The sequence below is a fragment of the Solanum verrucosum genome, unplaced genomic scaffold (genome assembly GCF_900185275.1).
Source record: "Solanum verrucosum unplaced genomic scaffold, falcon-dt-bn FXZP01000277.1, whole genome shotgun sequence".
NCBI lineage: Eukaryota > Viridiplantae > Streptophyta > Magnoliopsida > Solanales > Solanaceae > Solanum > Solanum verrucosum.
Genome location: NW_026019945.1, coordinates 1,049,191 through 1,074,129, shown reverse-complemented (window position 1 = coordinate 1,074,129; position 24,939 = coordinate 1,049,191). Strand labels below are relative to the sequence as shown.

General features: G+C 32.6%; 3 protein-coding genes across 6 annotated transcripts; 1 reads left to right on the top strand and 2 right to left on the bottom strand.

Moving 5' to 3' along the window:
- Positions 1-8,572: 8,572 nt before the first annotated feature.
- LOC125839151 (DEK domain-containing chromatin-associated protein 4) lies at positions 8,573-16,310 on the top strand. The gene is made up of 12 exons (XM_049518132.1): positions 8,573-8,777; positions 9,215-9,994; positions 10,116-10,149; positions 11,307-11,386; positions 13,191-13,250; positions 13,483-13,593; positions 13,850-13,930; positions 14,018-14,098; positions 14,668-15,202; positions 15,316-15,428; positions 15,631-15,661; positions 15,875-16,310. The coding sequence occupies exons 2-12, from the start codon at positions 9,230-9,232 to the stop codon at positions 16,033-16,035; spliced, it is 2,052 nt and encodes a 683-aa protein (XP_049374089.1). The 5' UTR covers positions 8,573-8,777; positions 9,215-9,229; the 3' UTR covers positions 16,036-16,310.
- A 717-nt stretch (positions 16,311-17,027) lies between these two features.
- Positions 17,028-17,922, bottom strand: LOC125839162 (nuclear transcription factor Y subunit B-3-like). Its single transcript, XM_049518136.1, has one exon. The coding sequence runs from the start codon at positions 17,877-17,879 to the stop codon at positions 17,322-17,324; it is 558 nt and encodes a 185-aa protein (XP_049374093.1). The 5' UTR covers positions 17,880-17,922; the 3' UTR covers positions 17,028-17,321.
- A 1,677-nt stretch (positions 17,923-19,599) lies between these two features.
- On the bottom strand, positions 19,600-24,499 carry LOC125809435 (uncharacterized). 4 transcript variants are annotated; one of them, XR_007441795.1, is made up of 3 exons: positions 24,388-24,499; positions 21,909-24,225; positions 19,600-19,948 (listed from the first exon to the last, which is right to left on the bottom strand). XR_007441795.1 is itself a non-coding variant. In XM_049489080.1 (2 exons), exon 2 carries the CDS (start codon positions 24,215-24,217, stop codon positions 22,124-22,126), a length of 2,094 nt encoding a protein of 697 aa, XP_049345037.1. In that variant the 5' UTR covers positions 24,218-24,225; positions 24,388-24,499; the 3' UTR covers positions 21,638-22,123. The 4 variants fall into 4 exon arrangements, 1 of the variants encoding a protein (XP_049345037.1); XR_007441796.1 differs by having other exon boundaries at positions 21,909-24,220; XR_007441797.1 differs by lacking the exon at positions 19,600-19,948 and adding an exon at positions 21,638-21,828.
- Positions 24,500-24,939: the final 440 nt, after the last annotated feature.

The following is a 24,939-nucleotide window of genomic DNA, read 5'->3' as shown; positions in this document are numbered from 1 at the left end:
CCACTATCCTTACATACAAATATTAATCAATTTGTTTGCACGTAAGAGACACGTCAAGGAACTAAATAATAATTTTTTTTGTGTATAGATATTAATCATTTTGTCTGCGGGAAAGAGATAGATCAGTGAACTAAATTTATTTTTGTGTATGGATATTAATCAATTTGTTTGATAATAACGGGTGAGTACGATAATAAATTGTTAACGACGGGTGGTGACGATAGATATCACTTACCATTAACTCTTTTCTTTGATAGCATACTTTATCGAAACGTGTTGAATGTTGGTTGATTTGTCTTGTCTTATGCTTTATTGAAAGGTATTGAATGTTGATTAATGTGTCTTGTCTTTATTTCATTATTGGAAATATGTTTGTTAATCAATTTATTTGCACGTAAAAGACAAACTGATGTATTAAAATAACTATTTTTGTGTATGAATATTAATCAATTTATTTGCAGGCAAGAGATAGATTGGTGAACTAAAACAATTTTTCTTGCATACAAATATTAATCGGTTTGTTTGCACGTAAGAGACACATCGATGAACAAATATTTTTTTTCTTGCATATGGATATTAATCATTTTATTTGCACGAAAGAGACAGATCAACGAACTAACATAAATTTTCTTGCGTACGAATATTAATTAGTTTGTTTGCAGTCAGCAAACTAAACCAAACCAAGTTTTTTTGCTTAATATTAATCAATTTATTTGCACGCAACAGAGACAACAATGAACAAAAATAACTTTTTTTGTGTATAGATATTAATCAATTTATTTGCACGAAAAGAGATACATCAATCAACTAAAAATTTTTCCTTGCACATGATATAAATTAGTTTGTTTGCAGGAAATTAAAGAGACAGATCGACAAACTAAAATATTTTTTCTTGCGTACATTATTAATCAGTTTATTTGTAAACAATAGACAAATTGACGAACTAAAATAACTTTTTTTGCGTATGTATATTGATTAGTTTGTTTACACACAAGAGACAAATCGATAAACTAAAATAAATTTTCTTACGTATAGATGTCAATCAATTTATTTACACGCAAGAGATAATTTGTCTAACAAGAACAATTTACCTTACGTACGAATTTTAAAGTCATGAATCTCTTGATGACAAATAATTATTAATGAAGTGGTGGGCTTTTGTTATTATTGCATAGGTTGTATCTATTTTCGTTTTACCTAAATTAATATTGCATAGCACATGCTTATTTTATTACTAGGTAATGTTGTCCGTGCTATGCACGGGCACGGGTCCAATAATATAAATGGTATGTTTTGGGGCTAATAACGGAGATTTTGAAGCGATTGTTTGCGTGGATAAAGGAATAAGTTTTTTTATCACAAACTTGTACTTTATTTGACGCTATTCAAGGCACAATAAGACTATCTACATACAACATTTTTGAAATATTTTATGTTGTCAATTATCATGATTTATAGTATTTTTACGATAGATTCACTTAAAGAATAAGTGGAATTTTTTCTATTTTTTTTCAAAACATATTTTATGTTGTCAATTATCATGATTTATAATATTTTTACGCATTTTTTAAATATAAAAAACCCAAAAAAAAATAAGACAAAAAAATTAAAATGGACCCAATATATGTTATTTTTTGTGTCTCAATTTATGTCACACAAATAAAATTTGGAGAGTCATCCAAATTTTAATTTTTTTTTTAAAAATGTTTTAAGTTATTAATTATTGTGATTTATAATATTTTGATGTCACTTTCAAATAACCAACATTACTGGTCACTTTGTCCTAATTTATGTGATATGGATAAAAATACAAAATTAACCCTTTTAAAATGTCTTTCAGATATTTTAAGTTGTTAATTATTATTATTTATAATACTTTTTTGGTAATTTTAAAATGATATGTGTTATTTTTTCTGTCCTAATATATGTGAGCCTGAAAGAATTCTGAGAGTGAACCTATTTTATTATATAGCTTTTAAATATTTTAAATTGGTAATTATTCTAATTTTTAATGCTTTTTAAGTCATTTGTAAATGATATATGTTGCTTCCTTTGTCCCATTTTATATAGTATAAATAAAATTCCCGAAACCAACTAAATTTTTAATATATTTTTAAAAATATTTTAAATTATTAATTATTGCGATTTATAATATTAAAAAAAAAGTACAAAACTTGTATCAGCCTAAAAAATGACCACGATAATTCAAAGCCTACAAAAAGCAATATGGTTGTACGTAATTTTTAAATACTTAATATATATTACTCCACTTGTCTCAATGTATGTAGCATTGATAAAATTTCAAGATTCAATCAAATGTTGTTAATTGTTACTCCCTCTGTCCCAATTTATATGACTCACTTTCCTTTTTAGTCAGTCCCAAAAAGAATGACACATTTCTATATTTAGTAACAATTTAACTATAAAATGTCTATTTTACCCTTAATGAAATGATTTACAGCCACACAAATTTCTATCATTCATTTTGGACCACAAGTTTTAAAAGTCTTCCTTTCTTTCTTAAACTCCGTGCCGAGTCAAACTACATCACATAAAATGGGACGGAGGGAGTAACATTTATAATACATTTTACGTAGTTTTCAATAATTTCACATTAAACAATACATATTACTACTTTTGTCTCATTTTATGTGACATTGATAGATTAATTTTAAGAATCAGTCAATTTATTTTTTCTATTTTTTTAATAAATATTTTAAGTGGTCAAAATCACGATTTATTGTATTTTATACATAATTTTTAACGATAGATTAATTTCAAGAATTAATCGAATTTTTTTATATGTATTTATTTTTGAAATATTTTATGTTGTCAATTATCATGATTTATAGTATTTTTACGCAATTTTTAAATATAAAAAAAATTAAGACAAATAAATTAAAATGGGCGCAATATATGTTATTTTTGTTGTCTCAATTTATGTGACACAAATGAAATTTGAAGAGTCATCCAAATTTGCATTTAAAAAAAAAATGTTCTAAGTTATTAATTATTGTGATTTATAATATTTTTATGTAACTTTCAAATAACTTACATTGCTGGTCACTTTGTCCTAATTTATGTGATATGGATAAACTTACAAAATTAACCCTTTTAAAATGTCTTTCAGATATTTTAAGTTGTTAATTATTATTATTTATAATACTTTTTTGGTAATTTTGAAATTATATATGTTATTTTTTCTGTCCCAATATATGTGACCCGGATAGAATTTTGAGAGTCAACCTATTTTATTATATATCTTTTAAATATTAAATATTTTAAGTCATTTGTAAATGATTTATTATATTATATTATTATATATTATATTATATTATATATATATATATATATTATATTTATTTCTACTATATAATAAAAGGGGTTTTATTATGATATTATATAATAGTAGAATATATATTATATAAACTCCCTTTTATTATATAGTAGAAATTACAATTGCAAAATTAACCCTTTTAAAATGTCTTTAAGATATTTTAAGTTGTTAATTATTATTATTTATAATACTTTTTTGGTAATTTTAAAATGATATATGTTATTTTTTCTGTCCCAATATATGTGACCCGGATAAAATTTTGAGAGTGAACCTATTTTATTATATATCCTTTAAATATGAAATATTTTAAGTCATTTGTAAATGATTTATTATATTATATTATTATATATTATATAAACTCCCTTATAGTAGAAAAATAAATATATATTATATAGTAGAAAAAATGATTTATTATATTATATATTATATATTATATAGGGAGTTTATGATTGGACATCACAATGTCCTATCATAAACTCCCTCTTATATAATAAGAGAATTAAAATTAAATTATCAAAATATTTTAATTTAATTTTTTATCTTTTAGCCACAAAGTCATTATGAACACATTCATTTAACTTTTTTCTAGTTTAGAATCAACAAATCGTATAAACATTCAAAAAATTGCTTTTGCTAGTGCTGGATGAGATTGTGACGCCATTGCATATTTGCATAAATTTTTGAATGGACAATACTTCTATCTCTAAATAATATAATATACTCTAGATTTAATAGAAAGTAAATACACTTGTGAATCAAACAATTAAATGTTTGTTTTTTAAAAAATAAATGTATTTAATAATCAAAATTGAGGTAATTTAAATTTTCACTTTCATTAAATGCAAACATACCAGGTGAATATCTTTTTCCCTATTTATACAAGACTATATGTTAATCTTGAATTGTATTGAATGTAAATGATTGAAATTATTCAAAAACTAGATTTCAATATATATTGTTTATGTGGGTATTCATTATTTTTTTAGATTTCAGATGATTATTTACTTTGATTAAAAGTTTTGGATTTAAACCTCGCATTTGAAAAAATATGCTAACATAAAATAGTGCTTCCTCTTTAATTGATATTACTTATGTCACAAAAATTTGAATTAATCATAACACACAATAAATATCAAAAATCGCATAGAAAAAATCAAATAAGATAAATTTTCCTTTTTAGCATGTCAAATTTTCAACCTTTACATGTACAAAAAAAATGGATTATACTCACTACTATTTGTATCCATACCAGGTGAGCTTTAATATTTGAAAATGATTAGTATTTAAAGGAAAAAATAAAATTTCATATTTATACTTTTTCAATTTACTATCGAACTTAAACTCCTCTTAGTTACTAGCTTTGCTATTAAATATTTATATATATTATTAGTTATTCAACATAAAGACAATCAAGATAACCGCTTAATAAATATATAACAAGTTAAAAAGTGAGTTAATTTAACCAATCTTATTTGCATGATAAAAAAGGTCGTTGACTTGTCTCTCCAAAATATCAAATTGGTCAAAGGTGTGCATTCATAAATCCACGCTAAAAAGTCTCAGTTAATTCAAATCAATAAACACGTCAAGAAATTAAGAACATAATTCAGTAGTCCAAACAAATATATGCCCAAATCAATAAATTTTATACCAAAAAATGATATTAATTGATAAATAAATAAATAATGTCTTAACAAGGCTTTCAAATAATGAATTTATATATACAAATATACTATCTAAATAAAAGCTCTTGATTTCAGAGTTCATACTAGATACAAAATCACCCATTTTTAGTAAACAATTAACTCCTAATTTAAAACTTCTCAACGCAAATTTTAATTTAATTAAATTCAATACGAGTTTTAAAATCAACACCAAAATAACCGTTTCTAATTTTTATTTTATTTTTACATGTAAAATACTCCCTTCGTCCCATTTTATGCGAGGTAGTTTGACTCGTCACGAAGTTTAAGAAAGAAAGGAAGATTTTTAAAATTTGTGATCCAAAATAAATGATAAAAATTTGTGTGACTGTAAATCATTTCATTAGGGGTAAAATAGACATTTTATAGCTAAATTGTTACTTTATGTAGAAATGTGTCATTTTTTTTTATTGACTAAAAAGAAAAGTGAATCACGTAAATTGAAACAGAGGGAGTATTCCGTAAAGTTACAAAGCCATCAACTTTTTGGATCTAGTGAATGTCAATTGTCACGTGTAAGATCTAAAGTGTTCCTACTTCAATTTTTTCAAATATTAATGTTTATTTTTGGAGGGAAAGTTTAGCGGGAAAAAGCACAAAAACTCAAAAAGTGAAAAAACAAATTATTATTTAAAAAAAGAAAAAGACTCAATAGTTTGGTAGTCAACTACTATATTTAAAAGCAATGTAGCGTACACATGCTTTTGCAGGTCCAAAACGAATAATGAAATATCCACCGTTTATTTTCAGATGCCATCTAGAAAACAAGATCATACGCCGTTAATTTAAGCTCCTATTTTCGTCATAGATTTTAAAGTTTAAATTTAGAATGTAGAAATAATAATTTGAAGTTATGTTAATTGGGAAAACTTTAAAGTTTTATGAATAAAAATCAACACTAATATATTCCATAGCTAAGGTTTGGAGAGGACAAAACGTGCACAAATCTTATCCCTTGCTCATAAAAATTTATAAATCATTTTCACTAAATTCTCAAATTAAAAAATATATATTTTAAAACGGTTTGAAAATGGAAATACAAAAATAAAAATAATAAAAAACGACAAAATAGAAAACAAGTATAAACAATATGCAGAAGATAGAACAAATACAAATCATTTTCACTAGTTTCGCACGTTAAAAAGACATTTCAAAACCGTTTGAAGATGAAAATGCAAAAAATAAAAATAGTAACAATAATGAAATATGACAAAATAGAAAACAGTTAAAAATAATATATCGAAAATAGAACACATATAAATAATTTTCACTAGATTCTCAGGTTAAAAAATATTTCATAAAACAGATTGAAAATGGAAATAAACAGTAACAATAATGAAATACGACAAAATAGAAAACAATTATAAACAACATACAGAAGATAGAACACATAAAAAAAAAAGATAGAGCACATATAAATCACTTTCACGATTCATACGTTAAGAAATTATTTCAAAATGGAAATATAAAAATAAAAACAGTAACAATAATGAAATACGACAAATAGAAAACAATTATAAACAACATATATGCACAAGATAGAACACATGTAAATCATTTCCACTAAATTCGCACGTTAAAAAAACATTTGATTTGAAGATGGAAATGCAAAAATAAAAATAATAACATTAATGAAATTCGACAAAATAGAAAACAAGTATAAATAATATGTAGAGAATATAACACATATAAATAATTTCCACTAGATTCTCATGTTAAATAAACATTTCATAAAACAAATTGAAAATGAAATTAAATATTAACAATAATGAACTACGACAAAATAGAAAACAATTATAAACAATATGTAGAAGATAGAACACATAAAAATCACTTTTCACTAGATTCGCACGTTAAAAAAATATTTCAAAACCATTTGAAAATGAAAATACAAAAATAAAAAGAGTAACAATAATAAAATACGACAAAATAGAAAAAAATTATAAACAACATATACAAGATAGAACACATATAAATCATTTCCACTAGATTCACAAGTTAAGCAATTTTAAACAACATGCAGAAGATAGAGCATGTATAAATAATTTTCATTAAATTTGCACGTTAAAAAAACATTTCAAAACTGTTTGAATTTGGAAATACAGAAATAAAACACATATAAATCATTTCCACTAGATTGTCAGGTTAAAAAGTATCTTAAAACAGTTTGAAAATGGAAATACAAAAATAAAAACAGTAATATTAATGAAATACGACAAAATAGAAAACAGTTATAAACAACATGCAAATGAACACATATAAAATCATTCCACTAGCTTCTAAGGTTAAAAAATAAACATTTCAAAACAGTTTTAAAATGGAAAAACAAAAATAAAAATAGTAACAATAATGAAATACGATAAAATAAAAAGCAGTTATAAACAATATGCACAAGATAGAACACGTATAAATCATTTCCACTGAATTCGCACATTAAAAAAATATTTCAAAACAATTTGAAAATGAAAATATAAAAATAAGAACATTAACAATAATGAAATACGACAAAATAGAAAACAGTTATAAACAACTGTAGAAGATAGAACACATATATATCATTTCCACTAGATTCACACGTTAGAAAAACATTTATAAACCGTTTGAAAAGAGGAATACATAAATAAAAATAACAATAATAATGAAATACGACAAAATAGAAAATAGTTATAAACAACATGCCAGAAAACAAAACACATATAAATCATTTCCACTAAATTCTTAGGTTAAAAAAGCATTTCAAAACAGTTTGAAAACAGAAATACAAAAAATAAAAGGAGTAACAATAATGAAGTATGATAAAATAGAAAACAATTACTATAAACAACATGCAGATGATACAACACATATAAATCATATCCACTAGATTTCTCCGTTAAGAAAACCGTTTGAAATTGGAAATACAGAAACAAAATCAGTAACAATAATAAAATGCGCCAAAATAAAAAACAGTTATAAACACATGCAAAAGATAAAACATTAAGGGGTCGTTTGGTAGAGTGTATTAGATAAAATAATGCATGTATTAACTATATGTATTAGTAGTCCCTTGTTTGGTGCATTTTTTCACATTGTGTATAACTAATGCTGTACTCTATTGTGTATTGAGGAGTGTATTACTAATACCATGAATTTTTAGATATTAGTAATGCAAATGATTTAATACATGCATTAGCATAACTGTGAATGATACTTTTGTAAATAATTATTTTTATATATTGCATACTATTTTTAATACACCAAACTAAACAATGCATAAGAAATATTTTATGCGTAACTAATGCAAACATTACCAATATATTCTATTAAGTATTTTTTTTATACAGTCTACCAAATGACCCTAACAATAATGAAGTAATACAATGATCAAAGCACATACAAATACATATGATAACTAGAGTTGGAAAACAAGAAATTATGAAATATATGTACATCAAAAATCTCTAATATGAAAATAATTTCAAAATCTATGATCAAACGCGGAATAAAAGTAAGTTTATTAGTACAAAGGTTCTGTCTCATAAATCGGACGTGACATTTAAGCGCTTTCAAGTCCGGAATTTGGAGTCCGCAACGCATTTTTGTACACAAAACCGAAAAAGTCCCTCCCGACTCTCCTCAGTGTGTGTGTCGAAACGTTGAATCTTAGAGAGAGAAAATAAAGAGAGAGAAAATAAAGAGAGTGTAAACTCGGTGAGCTTTGAGCTGCAAAAATCGCTAAATTCTGCTCATAAATCTTTGTAAGTTGTTAATTTTATGTAAATTTAGCGAATTTTGTGCTTTTTGTTCCTTGTTTGTACGTTGTTGTGTTGTATTTGGGTTGTAAGATTTGTTTTTTTGCAGCTTAGGGTTTCGTAGATTTAGATAAAAATTGGATCTTTGTTCTCTTTTGTTTGTTTTTTCTCGTCATATGTGGTGAGTTTGACTGTTAGTAGTTACAAATGAATCTGGAAATGTCTCGGAAGATATAATTTGCACAATTCTGGACAGAATTGCTCTGTGTTTTTGGGTTAATATTGAGCTGTGCTGATTAATAGTGGTTATTGCTATTTGCTACTAGTATTTGACAAAATTCTACGAATTACTGCAAAATGAAGGCTTATATGCGTGGCTTGGCATTTTGAATGCTGTTTAGTTTCTGCTACTTGCTAAAGTTCTTATCTTTTTCGACTATTAGAGTTGAGTTTTAGCTATGGGAGAAGGGGAGACAGTTTCTGAGGTGGTAGAGGCACCTGCTAATGGAAATGTGGCAGTGGAAGACAAGAGTGAAGCTGTTACCAAGGACTTGCACGCGGAAAAGGATGGAACAAAGGAAGTGAAAGAAGAAGAGAGTAAAGAGACTGATAAAAATGATGCTGAAAAGATGGATATAGACAAAGAAGAGGCAAAAGAGACCAAAGGAGAAGAAGAGGTGAAAGAGAACATTGAAAAAGAGGAAGTTGCAAAAGAAGACCGTGAAAAAGAGGAAGAGGCAAAAGAAAACAATGGAAAGGAGGAAGAGGTGAAAGAAACCAATGAAACTAAAGTAGAAGAGAAACCTGACCAGGAAATTGAAGTGGATGAAGAGAAGCCGGAAACCAAGAGTGAGGCAATGGAAGAAGGGCCAGATAATAAGGATGAGGAAGAGGAAATGGCTGAAGAGCCAGATAATAAGGATGATGATGAAGAAATGGCTGAAGAGCCAGAGAACAAGGATGAGGAGGTTAGAGAGGAGGGTGAGAAAGAGGATAACAAAACCAATGAAAAGCATAAAGATGAAAGGAGGTCTAAGAAGAGTGTTAAATCAAAGGGGCAGAAAGACAATAAAAGGAAACGAGAAATTGCACCAAAGAAGGAGAAGGAGCCAAAAACTCCTGCACCCCCAACAATTGACCGCCCTGTACGCGAACGCAAATCTGTTGAAAGGCTTGTTGCATCTATTGACAGAGAAGCCAACAAGGAATTCCGTATTGAAAAGGTCTGCTATACAATTACTTATATTTGTTGCCTCTTCTCCCTCTGTATTTCCAGATTTTAGGCCCCTTACTGCACATTTATTGTTGCTTATGAGATGGATTTATGTTTTATGTGCTCTGCAGGGTCGTGGAACTGCACTAAAAGATATCCCCAATGGTATTCTACTTACTGATTCCTTAAGTTTTAGCTGTCATTTTTTTTTCTAGTATGGTATCTCTATTGTAAAATTTAGTTGCGTCCTCACCTCATAAGATTCATATAGCTGCAAATTAACATTGTCAATGACTCAACATGGCTCTAATGCTGCAGAACAGAAAGTCATTTTCTTATGATATGTGCTCCCTCCCTCCCTCCCTCCCCCCTCCACACACAAGAAAAAAATAATCTTGCTTTTGTGGTATAACTTTATAGCTTTGCGAACAGCAAAAACAAGTATACCTCAATCCCTGGGAAGGTCTACTCTATGAAATTAGTTTCTCTAGCATTGGATATTCTTTACATCATTTCTGATATATGAATATAACAAGACTCCTAACAAACATTGGATCCAATGTAAATGCACTAACATGACTAAAACTTAATCCCAATGAAATGGTATTGTAGGTTTGCGTGCCATCCAAGTGATGTAGGTCTCTCACTACAGCTTCCATGTGCTATATCTGGATGTGATTTTATTACTCTGCAAAAGGATATAGAAATCTGCTGCTTCTAGTAATTGCCTCTGTTACTGTATACTTGTTCTTTGTCTACTTCTGCTCCTACAAATATAGGTATAGAGTTTAAGAGACAAATTATTTGCATCTGAGGTCAGTTTCCAGGGTTGGATCCCGTGGTTCCTCACCAGGTTCATCCGAACCCGGCATTTTCAACACAGAACAAACTTTTATTAGAAAACCACAAAAAAATGAAGAAATATTGTATTTGAAACCATAATTTTGAAAGTATAATGAGTTAAGTGCTAAGAACCTTAAAGGTTGAACCTATCAAGTTAAGATCTTGAAACCTGTCCTCTCCTTCTTTTATCTTTTTGTCCCTTTTGTGTATCAGGACAGGTTATTGAAATTCTCTAGTGATCAAATGCCCCAATAGACTATCAAACGGACAAAGTCTCTAGTGATCCAATACTTCGCTAAGCTGCCTAGTTTCGTTGGTGCATCTTTTACTCATTTGTGGTAGTGTGGTTTTTGCTATATTGCCAGTCACTGTTCTTCTTGTGTTTTGGCACATCTAATTTTCTGATGTCTAATGATTTCAGCTGAAATTTTTTGATCGCTGGAACTTCTTTTCATTCCTTTTTTTTTTTTTAACTTCAGTTGCATACAAATTATCCAAAAAGAAGACGGAAGACACATTCAAATTGCTGCACACTATTCTCTATGGGCGGCGTGGAAAGGTGATGTCCTGACTTGTAGTTCTTTTCCTTTTCTGATCTGTCTTGGAATTGTATTCTTTATCTTGCTCTTGGTAACGTCCATTAAGTTCTCTTCTTGACAATGGATAGGTTTCTTTAATAGAGCTATTAACTTTTCTCTCATGAGTACATTAAAGAAAGCCTTGGAAAGCTACACATTTTTCTGTGCTATATCAATCAATTCTTTGAAACTTCCAAGTTTCTTTTCTAGTTCCATATTCTATTAGTGAGCTTGCTCTTTTTCTTTTTAATAATCAGCAAAAAAAAAAAAAAAGAAGAAAGAACTTACTTCTTTCTAACACACTGAACACTGTTATACGCTGATATGTGATATCATAGCTTTGCTATTTGCAATAATTAAAAGGAAAAAAATGCTATGGTCATCTTATGTTTTCTGTGTCCTCCAAGAGGAATGATAGAATTATCTTACTTTGATTTTCAAGAGTTAGCATAATTCAGACAATATCTTGTTTGATAGTTCCAATAAATGTAGACCACTCCGGATAGTAAATAGTTGTGGAAAATTTATCAACATAGCTTGAACCTGAAGATTCCATAAGATCACATAGTCTCGAAATATATTTATAGACTTACTGCTTACATCTGTGAATATTTGTTGGTCTTTTAATCCTGTGTTGATACATTTTATTTACTGGAGAAGTCGACGGGGAAGAGAGAAATGAATGAATGTTCTTTTGGGAAAACGTATAATAATAATCCTACCAAGTTGAAAGCCAAAGGTGAGACTCCTAGGTGGACGAAGAAAAATGAAAAGAAAACTTCAAAAGAATCTTTAATGTGTTTGGAACTTCGGAATGTGAGGACATTGTGCACAGTGCAGAACTGGAGTTTCACTTGTTCATGATGACACTATGTCCTTTCAGAAAGTAGAATCCTGAAGTTGAACTTCACAAAGTCTACTCTTTATGACTCATCCTGTATCATGTGATTGCCTAAAACTTTTGGCTTTGCTTGATATTAATTATTTCACAAAAAGTCATTTTTCTTCTTCCCGCATCTTTCACCTTGAAAGGAGGATAGAATTGGTATATGACATTACCAAGGTGAAGTTGCGAACATTTCACCTTATCTTGGGGAAATTACCTGTCGGTGGGAGATAACAGGTCCCAAGTGGAATTAGTTGAAGTGCACGAAAGTTTGCCCGGACACCATAGTTATAAATAATAATGTTGTGGGTACTCTAAAGTATTTTGAATTTTGTTTGAGCCATATTGTAATTTACTTTTCTTATTTCACAACTCAAAAGCAGTGACAACTGAAGTGATACATATAATTTTGAGATCATTTGCAACCTAAGTCCATTAGGAAGCTTGTACTTCTTTAAGAAAAAAGAAATGCTTTATAACTATATCTAGTTTCTAAAGAGTCACATCTGCAACCTAAGTGCCATATCATTTCTTTTCAGCTGACACTGAGGTACTTTTTTTTTCTTCCAGCAATCAGTTAAAACTTTTTGATATCTGCAATTTATTCCCTGTAAGAAAAAGTCTTACAAATATTTACTATAGTGTGCTTGTCTGGGTTTGATTGCAAGTTTTGTTAAACATGAGATTTCCCTTTCTTTTCTTCTTGCAATTATGATGATTTGAAGCATTTAGCATGATTTTTCTTACTGATAACTTCATTAGGATTATTCTGCTTGTTACTTGATCATCACTTATGGAATTAGTCAGCAGCTCATTCCGCTAGATTGATATTCACTTTTAATCTTGCTTTCCTAGTTTCATCATTTATTTATTTTGATCATAGTTCTTGTCCTTCGCAGGCAGCCCAGATCAAGAGCAATATTTCACGGTTTTCTGGCTTTGTCTGGCATGAAAATGAGGTAAATGACATCTCATGTTGTGGAAGGATGCATGTATGAGTAAACGACTATTCTGTTCCCTTTTTGCCTGGGATGATGATCTGGGGAAATTTGAGCATAGACCTTCTCTTTGTTTGCTCATACCGGTTGTATATGTATCTCATTCATTGTTTCTCTGAGAATTGCATCTCATTCATTATCTTATGTTTGAGCTTCTAGAAATTCTTAAGGTTTGGTCATTGTAATGTTGCAGGAAAAGCAAAAGATGAAAGTAAAAGAAAAGCTTGACAAGTATATCAAAGAGAAGCTGTTGGAATTCTGTGATGTACTGGATATACCTGTTACCAAAGCTACTTCAAGAAAGGTGTGTTCATATGTTTTAGCTGCATGCTAGGCATTTATATTTCACTTAAGTAGTTCTTTTCTCACTCAAGTGCAATTTATCTTATGAGAATTACATGTGTAGGCCAAATAGGAAGAAGATATTTTTCCTTCTGAATATTTTGACTGAGAAAATTGCTTTCATCTTCTACTTGTCACTTCGTACTATGTGAAGATTGCATCTTGTATACAATCTTCCTCTCAAGCGTCTTAACTAATTAGGAGATTTATATGATCAGGAAGACATGGTGGTAAAGTTGATGGACTTTTTGGAAGCTCCTCATGCTACAACTTCTGAGTTGCTTGCCGAGAAGGACCAGGTGGGTGACTTCTGACTGTGATAAAAGCATTTGTCACTTGTTCTGTTAGTTTATAGTATGCTGACACATCTCCGGTCAAATGAATAGTCAAGTAGAGGAAAGAAGCGGAGAAGAGAGAGCAAAAAAAGTCCCTCATCGGCATCCGCTAGCTCGAAAGGTTCAACCAAGGTATTTCTCTCTTATTAACATTTATTTAAGTTCTAGTAGTGAAGTAATACCAACTGAAATATGGTTTTCCATTTGCAAGTTGCAACTGGCAACTTGTATCCTTTAGTTTTAACTCTAAATTATATTTCACGAACAAAATTTGATGAAATTAATCAAATTTCATTGCACAAAATTTTTTGTTGTAGTTTTACCTGTTCCCGTCTTGAGTTTATGAATCCACATTCTAAGTTCTCAGAGGGTTAGTATCACCATGACTTTAACAGTGTAGAAGTTGCCATAATTGCTTGCAATTTATTCATGCTGCTTTGAAGTGGCTTTGTCTTGGAAATGTTCGACTGCTAATCTGATTTTTATAGAGTGAGATCTTTTTACCTTAATGAAAAAGAAGAGAAAAAGTCATCTTACAATAAGCTGAAATTTTTCCGTCTGGATTATTACTACATATGTTTTAAGAACATTCATCATGTTTATTACCATATGCTGTTTTCGAATTAGAATAAGAAAAAGAAAGATGCTTTTACATCAATATTTTATTTGGGGGGGGTTTGGTTTTCTTTTTCACAATACAGAGTGGAAAGAAGGCCGAAACTGCACAAAAGGCTGAAAAGAAGAAGAAAGTGCAAGAGTCAGAAGATGAATCTGAGCAAGAAGTAGATGTCCATGAGGAGGAATCTGAAGAGGAAAAGACTAATGGTGTTCCTGAGAGATCTGATGATGAGAAGTCAGATCAGGCTGAAAGTGAGAAGGAGAGTGAATCTGAAGATGAGCCTGAGCCAGAGACTGAGCCGGAGCCGGAGCCGGAGCCGGAGTTTGAGCCAGAGCCAGAGCCGGAGCCGGAGCCTAAGGAGAACAAGAAAAAGCATAAGCAAAGTTCAAGTAAATCTTCATCAAAGAAAGAACCTGCTGTGAAAGCTAAGACCAAGAAACCTGCAGTCTCTAAAGTACCAAGTCCTCCCAAAAAGACCCCTTCAAAATCATCAAAGAGCTCAAAGCATATTGCTAACGATGATGCAACTCCCAAAGCATCTTCAAAGAAGAAAAAAACTGAAGTAGTTAAAGAAAAATCTTCAACGCCAAAGAAGTCTACTCCCAAAGAAAATACTGGTGAGGATTGCTATATATGCCCATTGGTGGATTGTTATGAGGTGTTCAAATATGGTTGATTTTGTAATGATAATTATCAAAGGTGTTTCTCAAAGAGCTTTCTGTTTGTGCAGGGAAAAAGATTGTAAAGGGAAAGGACAAGAGCAAGGAGGACAAATTGAGACCAAGTGATGATGAACTTAGAAATGCAATTTGTGAAATTCTGAAAGAAGTTGACTTCAATACGGTTAGCATTGAACTCCAATTCATCCCATCTTGCAATTCCCTTGTATGATTGTTCTGTGGAGACGCATACATTTTCTTTTCTGTATTCCTTTTTGCCATGACACTCTAACCCATTGCATATTTGAGTGATCCACAGTGGTAATTTTCATTCTCAAATTTTGCATTCCAGAATTCCTAACATCGTTTCTGTTTTGTGCTTGTAGGCTACCTTTACTGACATTCTGAAGCAACTTGGTGAGTGTTCTTATTTTGTCTATTCTTTTGGCAATTCTTTAGGTGTACTTGGTAAAAAGAAGCTAGGTCTTGTTGATTATTGTGGTAGTTCAAGTTATATTTTGAGAAACGTAATGTACGTCCTCCATGAGGCCAGAATAGCAAGATATGTAGATTTCAAATGACCGCTGTCCTTGTTTCTAAGCAATGCATGACACCTTTTTTCTTCTGCAGCCAAGCGGTTTGATACCGATCTCATGCCCAGGAAATCGTCTATAAAGATTATGATCCAGGATGAGCTTACTAAACTAGCTGACGAGGAAGATGATGAGGAAGATGAAGGTGAGGCCTTGAAGGATGCAAAAAAGCGTTCTAGCAAAGGTGTGAAAGCCTGAAAACATGAGTAGAATGTAATCACAGGAAATGCAGTCTACACTGTCCGTCTCAATAACCTACCTCTTCCTCATGAATTTGTGCCTCCAGGTGCTCATTGCGAGTTTATCCAGCTGTAATCTATTGTCAATGTATCGTTTTATGATTAACTCTTTGACTAGGATATCGTAGAATTATAAATGCAAGATTACTGCTTGTATAAACACATTTGTAGTTTTTGTTTCTGTCACAACTTATTTAGCTGCCCTGATCATGGATTACAAGTATAAATACTGTAAGTCAAAATCAACATCTATTTGCGACTCTGAAGGCTGTTTTCTTATTTATTTTTGTGGACCGGAATTTCCCAGCCGGAAATTGTCTGAAGCTAACTAGTGCTTTGTTGTGATGTTTGCATTTTTGGATATTAGGATTTGAAAATGTTCAAATGCAGTGGAAAATGAATCATTTAACAATGTCGAATATGCTTTGTGAGTTTTTGCACTCTGCTTGTGTTGTTGAAACGTTGTTTGCCTTCAAGGCATTGGTCTAGTGGTAATTTGGTTGTTGTGTTAGTGCAGATGTTATCGGCTTTGAATCCTTCCATAGACAAAATTTGTATTATTTTACAGGTTCGAATTTTGCTGTATACTAAACTTTGTTATGTAAGTGTAGACGGGCCAATTGATTATCTGCTGAGTTTCTAACTTTGCTTCACTGGGCTGTGGGAAATATGTTTAGTTATAAAAGAAAATGATTTAAAAGGGTAGACAAAAGACACATGAGCGATCACTTTTAGTGTTTTTCATACCTCTCTTCATATTACGCACCTTGATGCGGAGTCGGCATTCCATTGCCTATTGTCGATTGAGAACAAATATTTGACTAGATGTATTCTAAGGCAAAGGAAATGATAGTTTAGGTAGGTGAAGAGAACAATGAATAGTCGCGATTGGTTTGAAACTTGTGAAAAAGTGATAGTACAATGCTATGATACACACTCGCGTTAGCAATATAAATCATTTGTTACACTAAAAAAGTTTATTTAAACATCAACTAATAGAGAAACAATGATGTAATAGACAATTACAATCCATTAAACTACCATGTTTACACCACATTGTAATGTACACACATGTTTACCAATTTACATCTTTGTAGAATATACTAAAGTCTACAAACTACAAAGTCTGTTTATGTCTTTCAGTAGCTTTAATGTCCATACTTCAACCTGTTGACAGTTCAAACATCGCGTTTCTTCGTCTTCTCTCAAGTCCTGATACATCTTTGTAGTCCTGGGATGTTACAATTACCTTTGCCTCCCAACATCAGGAAATCGCGACCCTCCTGTACCAACCCCTGCAGCATTCTCCCCCGTCTGATGATTATATACTCCGGTACCATTCCCGTGTCCTTGATGATGTTGATTCCCCATCATCATCATGCCATGATAGTCCTCAACATAACCACCTATATTCACTGATCCACCATTATCTTTCTCTCCAGAAACACCACTTTTTTGCCCTTCTAAATCCCTAAATCTCTGCAAATAAATCTTGAGTGGGTCAATGTATTCTTCAAAACCAAGAGTTGTCATTGCCCACAACAAATCATCACCATTGATTGTCTTTCTCTTTTCTCTTTGACACTTATCTGATGCTTCCCCTGTGATAAAACTGATGAATTCAGAAACGCATTCTTGAACTACCTCCTTAGCATCTTTTGAGATTTTCGCGTTAGCTGGTAAAGCTTTCTTCATGATTCTGCTTACATTTGCTATTGGAAGGAACCTGTCTTGTTCTCTTAGTGAACTCTCAATGTTGCTGTTCTCTCTGTGTCCTCCTGATTCATTGTCCGAATCCGCCATCGAAATCTGGTAAATTTTGTTCCTTAAATCTTGGTGATCAGTATAAAACCTGTGGAAAGGGGCAAAAGACTCAAATTTAATCAATCAAGTCTGCATTTTTTCTCTAAAAAACAATGAAATTTACAATAATATGATTCTTCGGATAGAACTATAACGAAAACAACATACTCAGTATAATTCCACAAATGAAGTTTGAAGAGGATAGTGTGTACAGTCTCACCCTTATCTTGTGAAGATAGATAGACTGTTTTCTCTACTCACATAATACTTTGTGGATAACTACAAGAACAACAACTTACCCTGTGTAATCTCACAAGTGGATTTGGGGAGCCTAGTGTATACACAACCTTACACTGTTATATGAAAAATAGAGAGGATATTTCTGACAAACAATTACATACTAAATGCAATTCTACGAGTAGAGTCTGAAGAGGGTGGTGTGTACGCAGTCTTGTCCCTATCTTGATCTGCCTATAATAGTACACACAGGCTTTAAGAACAAGAAAATGGAGATAAATTTCTAAGGTAATTTGGATTTTCTTTTATGAAACTAATAACAAACAGTATGTTTGGAGAAAAATGTTGAGGCACTGATTTTTAAGAATAGGATAAGATAGAATATAATAGGTGTGCTGGATGGAAAAAAATGGCATGGGGTTGAATACGTGGAAGTATATGATTGGTTGTTGGTTTTGCCGAAAGATCAGGGACGTCGGCATCTTATATGGGGTATGGTCGGTCAGGATAGGATATTTTTTTAACGTTGCTTACGTGGACCACTATTATTATTATTATTTTTTAGGTATTATGTAGAAATAGTGTGCAGTAGACATTTTTCAATTATGTTTACGAGAAATAGTTATTGTCGAATAATTTTGAACTGGTGGATTTGAAATATAGAGATAAGTGATTTATTTATATAATCCTAGGAACTGAAAGATATAAGTTTGATCGCTTGGCAATTAATTGTAATCAAAGGTATCAATACAAAGTACCAAAGCCCAGTGTAAATAGCATATCAAATATAATTTCATAAATATGATCTGTCATTTTCTATCATACGAACGAAAGTAAAATACCTAGTATAATTCCATACAAAGGAGGTGTACATACATATCATACAAAAATAGAGAGGGTGTTTCCAATCAACCCTTAAAAAATTCAATTAGATAATACTTGACCATCATTTAGATATGTGAACATTATTTGCAGAAGATAGCTAAATCGAGAATCATAAACCAAAAGAAAATTTCGTGAAATAACAACGATGACATAAAAAGACAATACATTATTTCATAAACATACACACTATACAACAACAAAATACCCTATGTAATCTTACAAGGTCTAAAAAGAGGTGTATAACACTCTTACCCTTGCCTTGTTAAGGTAGGGAGGCTGTTGGTGAGAAAAGCCTCGACTCAAGTAAAGCATATGAAAAATCAAGTATGAAAAACAGATACAGTAGTAAATGTGTAACTTCAGCGCTATGCACAGTGTCATCTAATGCACACATGAAAAACACAAAATGCAAACAAAGAAGACAAATGTAAAGAGTTCATTTTGAATGACAGGAACTATTTCCTTGTTAGTATTCCATGTACACTTTTCAGAAACTTGTAACAAGAAAATTCTATGTACACTTGCAGGAGGAAGAATTAGCGCTAAACAACAACATATGCCCAACTAAAAAACTGGGTCAAAAACAAAGAAAGGAAGATGATACAAAGAGAAAAATAATTAGTACAACAAACGCCAGAGCAAGGGAGCAGATCGGCGCCAACCTGTGGGTCAAATCCTCCTAACACATTACATCAAATAGCAAATGTCTATGATAATCTATGGCTAGGCTTACAATAAAGTCACAAGTCACCAGAAAGGATTATTCAGGTCACATTCAACAAAAACATAAATTTAAAAAGAGGCTAAAAACTGAGATAAAAGGTTCCATTAGCAATTCAATCTTCACTGAGAGGTAAAACCATGTAATATAACATTCTTCCTCAGGCAGAAGCTTCAAGGAGTTTCCTTCCATACTTCTTCCAACAGCTTGCTCTACGTCCTCCATGCTAATCACAAGAAACCAAACAACATTTGTAATCAACACCTTGCAGAAAAAAGAATAATCAAGATTGGAACTACAATCAGTCTCATGTGGTAAGATCAAAATTCATCTAAATTAGCACACAACTATTCCTCATTGCCGAGTTGGGTTCAGCCGTGTTTCTCAAATTAAACTCAACTCATGCCAACATTGTTCAAACAAACAAACAAAAAAGAGTACTCCCTTGATGAGATGATTTTTTTATTTTTCTTTATGAGATCATTTATAACCAAATACATGTTTATGATTTGTTTTAGACCACAATTTCAGAGAATCTTTCTTTCTTCTCTGATAAAGTAAGCAGTAGTATAAATGGCATCAAGAAGATGCATAATTACAAAAGAGAGAGATTGTTACCTCAGTCACAATGAGTCCTATGCTATGTACAAGGAGCTAACAAAATCCAAAAGTTTGACATCGGAGTCCACTGGGGACAAGCTATTCCAACTACATAAATTCAAAAAACATCTAGCCTTAAGGAGTACTTTGAAGTTGATATTTCAACAAAACATCTTCAATTCCACTCCTTCCAAACACATCATAGATCTTTCCAAGAGAATCCAACTGATGTCGGCATCCTTGATACTTTCAGGCATGACTAAGTTTAGTCCAAAAAGTCTATCATCCATTCTAAAACTTTGCGCCAAGTCAAATACAACCACATACATTGGTACGGAAGGAGTATTAAATTGGAACACTATTTCTGCTAAAACTACTAGAAAATCTCAAGCTTATACTGGAAATGCATCACTTTCTATTAAGAACCCCACCAAGAAGAACCTGAGAGAAATGTTAATTATAGCCCTCCATAACAAAGGAGTAACAGGACAGTCTATTAGGATTCATGATTAATTAACAAATAAGTTGTGAAATTTGAAAACCTTGCAGGGTTTCAAAAATGCCATGTGTTTTTTAAATTTCCCAAATACCAAAAACTAGACATACATCAGCTTGAAGGATATCACATAACAACAAAGTGCAAAGAAAAGAAAATTGATGGTTTACAAAAGATATATATGCTGTTTACTTGCAGAATTGAATGAACAACTTCACGCTCTCCCCAAGGAACATCCATTTTCCTATGGCTTTTATAGTATCAGTCACTTTCTTATGAAGTTAAATTCTACATGAAACATCTGTTTGGCCATGAATATTTATACTTTTTTATCAGAGTTGAATTCTGGAAATCATGTTAGGCCATAAAGCTCCGGAATGCAACTTAATTCCAAAAAAAATCCAAATTTGAAAACACCAAATTCACAAACAACTCCAATTTGTATTCATGGCCAAACACAACTCCAATTTCCAAATACCATTTTTCACTTTGAAAGCAAAAACTACTTTTTTCTAAACTCACAAGTTTCATAGTCAAACGGGTCCTAATAATCATCTTTTTTCAGCAACTCTACCCCACAAAGGTAGGGGTACGATTTGTGTACATCCAATCCTTCCCAAACCCCACTTGTGGGATGACATTGGCTATGTTGTTGTTGTTATAATTTTTTTAATTAGATAGCAGTGTATTCTTCAGTACCAAGATGGTACTGGCAGTCAAATATTTACAAAACATAAAATATCTTCTAGATTACAAGGAATCAAAAAAAAAATCTATAAGTGATTCAGTATCCTCTATATAGTTCTCTTTACACCAGAATTCAAAAAACAAAAAATGCCTCAGCTTTAGCATATAGAATTACACAGCAAGTCATAAGGAACGCTTTCCATGAAAGACCAGCATCAAACAGTGAAAACTTTGGTAACATTTAAGTTCCACATAAATAATAGTAGTCCCCTCCCAACTAGCACATCATGCTTGAGAAGGCCCTTCAGACAAAGAACATCCTCCTAAACAGAGAAATAGCAAATACAGGTAGTATTCATAACCAAAAGCAACTAATTCAATGTAAGAGGAGCTGTGAACTTACTTCTTAGTGCTGAGAGACCAGTGCTCCTTAAACAGGAAAAGAGCATAAACATGTGTGCGACAGAACATTTCAGAGAGCAGCTGTTTGATGAAAGCAGGAAGTAAAGGAAGCCTCCCAGTAGAAAGCCTGAATACACACGGCAAACCCTCAGTAGATTAGCTACTAATCGATCTCATTGTGAAGTACCCTTGAAAATAAGCAGCCAAGGCCACAGATCACTCAGAAGTTATACGCCGCCTCTTTCCATAATCAGCATCCCTTGATCTTGATCGATGGTCTTCCTCATGTGATAATCGTGATTTACTGTGTCCCCTTGATGATCTTCCTCTGTCTTCATCATCATATTCTTGCTCACGGTCCTTGTACCTATGATGATCAGCATATCTATCTCTATCATCCCTATGACGATCACGATCTCGATCCCTCTCACGATCACGCCCTCGTTCTCTAGAACGTTCATGATCCCGGTCCCTCTCTCTGTCACGTGCGACATCTCTATCATCACGGTATCTTTTCTCTGGCCAATCCTGGTCATGCCCCCGATCCTTTTCACGAGCCATGTCTCTATCATAGGAAGGTTCTCTGCCTTCTCGATGTTTTCTCTCTGTAGAACCAGACCAATCACGCTCTGATCCTCTATCTTTCTCTTTCACATTATTTGGCCAAGCCCCTCTATCGTGAGTTGTTTCTCCATACTGATGATCAGACCCAGCTTCTTCTGCATAACTTGACTCTCCTGCTCTACCACCATGCTCGTCACCAGCCCATCCACCCGCATTAGGTTCTGACCACATCCCCATGTTAGGCCCCTCCATACCAGCGCCTGGCATCATTCCCATACCATTCATTGGCATTCCTCTACCAAAGAATGCAGGATTTACATGCGGAGCTACTCCAGGCATCCCAACTCCTCCAACAGGTGGAAAAGATGACAACATACCAGGAAATGGTGGAGCTGGACCACCAGGAAATCCTCCATAACCACCCATTCTCCCCATAGGCCCTCCAAAAGCAGGATCAAAGCCTTGACCCATCATTGTTTGAGGATGCATCATAGGAGGTGCACCACCCATACCTTGTCCAAATCCACCTCCACCGTTACCCATCATACCCCTTCCTGCAATCCCACCAGGCCTGTTTCTCATAGGACCCACAGGCCCCCGATTTCCCATAGCTTGAGGACCTCCTCTACCCCAACTTCCTCTACCATAACCCCCCCTGTTGCCATCCCCACCACCACCACCACCTTGATAATTGCCACCAGTAGGAGTGTTGTTATTTCCAATTTTACCAGCAGCTTCACCAGGCCCCCGCCTTGCTTGGGGAACAGCAGTTTGAGCCACCTGCTGATTTCGATTCACCTGAGCCTCACCCATCCTCTTCACATTATACGGTGATGATGCAAAGGCGACCACACATGGCCGCCCATTGAACATGTGTCCATTCATACCTTCCTTGCAAGCTGTGGCAGCTGAGGAATCATGAAACTCAACCTGGCAATATCCTTTAGACTTCCCACTAGCTTTTTCTTCAAAAAATTTCACCTCCTTCACGTGTCCATACTTGCTCAACTCAGTTTCCAGCTCAGCATCTGTGGTCCACCAATGCAGATCACCAACAAAAAGAATTGTCGCACCACCGCCACCACCACCTCCTCCTCCACCACTAGCGACCCCAACTCCAGCAACAATATTACCCGCCCCGTTCATATTAACCCCTCCTTGCCTTATCAAATTATCATTCCCCATATTTCCAACATTACCCAAATTTCCAGCAGCTACTGCAACACCACCAGCATGAGGCTGTTGAGCCATCACCTGATGCGGAACATTACTATTCACCATCCGCTCTGCTAAATCACCCATCTTACTTGACGGGTGACTTAACTCAACCCTAAACCCGCCACCAGCAGAAGGCCCAGACACAGCTGCACCTACTGACGCTCTAGCAGAAATCCCAGACACTACATCCTCCTCTTTTACAGGATTCCTCTCCCCACCCACACCCTGAAAATCGCCACGCCCACTCTCATCCACCACTTGCGGTGCTGCCACTACCGGTGGTGGCGCCGGAAGGGCAGGCTGCTCGGGCTTCCTCTCTACCTCATCATTCCTAGATACTAAATCCTCATTCTTTCTAAAAGATTGAAGAAAATTCTCACCAACATTAACATCATTGTAGAGATCTTCGTAATCATCATCCTCTTCAACCATGAACCCATCATCAGCAACAGCGGAGATCGCTTCATTCCTGTGAAACTGCTCGATTGGCTCTCCACCAACTCCATCCCCACCTTCATTATCCTCCATGACCTAATCTAACAGGATTAGGGTTAGGATTAGTTATCAAGAACTCAAATGAAGCTGGATTTTTCAGATTTTAACACTAGCTACGAAACGAAAAAAATACCAAAAAATACAACAAAAAATAAATCAAACAATCAAAAAACAACAAATTGAAATTGAGGGAATAATCTTACCGGAGGAATAGCAAGTTGAGTTTGTCGAGCAGAGTGAATTTTTTAGGGAGAAAAGGGAAGAAACCCTAATTCTCTGGAAAGTTTTGAGTTGTGACTAGAAACTATGAGAAAGAAGGGTAAATATTTTCCCTATTTCCGTATTTTATATTTTATATTTTATAAGCGTGTTGAATTGTTATTTTATGTATTATCGATTTGATTTTTGATTTTTAAATATGTTAAATCAATAATATATATATTTTTTATTGGTTTTTGCCTTATTGATTTTTGATCATTAACGATTTGATTTTTGATTTAATTAATAAAAATATGCTCATAAAATAAATATATGACTTCTCCTACAATTTGACGCGACAAAATAATAATATAACTTTACAAAATACTCATGAAATAGAAATAATAATAACTAGCATGAAAAGAATTATTCAAGTAAGACAAATAAAAGAAACAGTTTTTTGCGAATTCAAAGTCATTGTTAAATGTGAATTGAGAAATTAAGGCAGAGGGCAAATAATAACCAATAAGTCAATAACATTATTTCGATTCAATTTT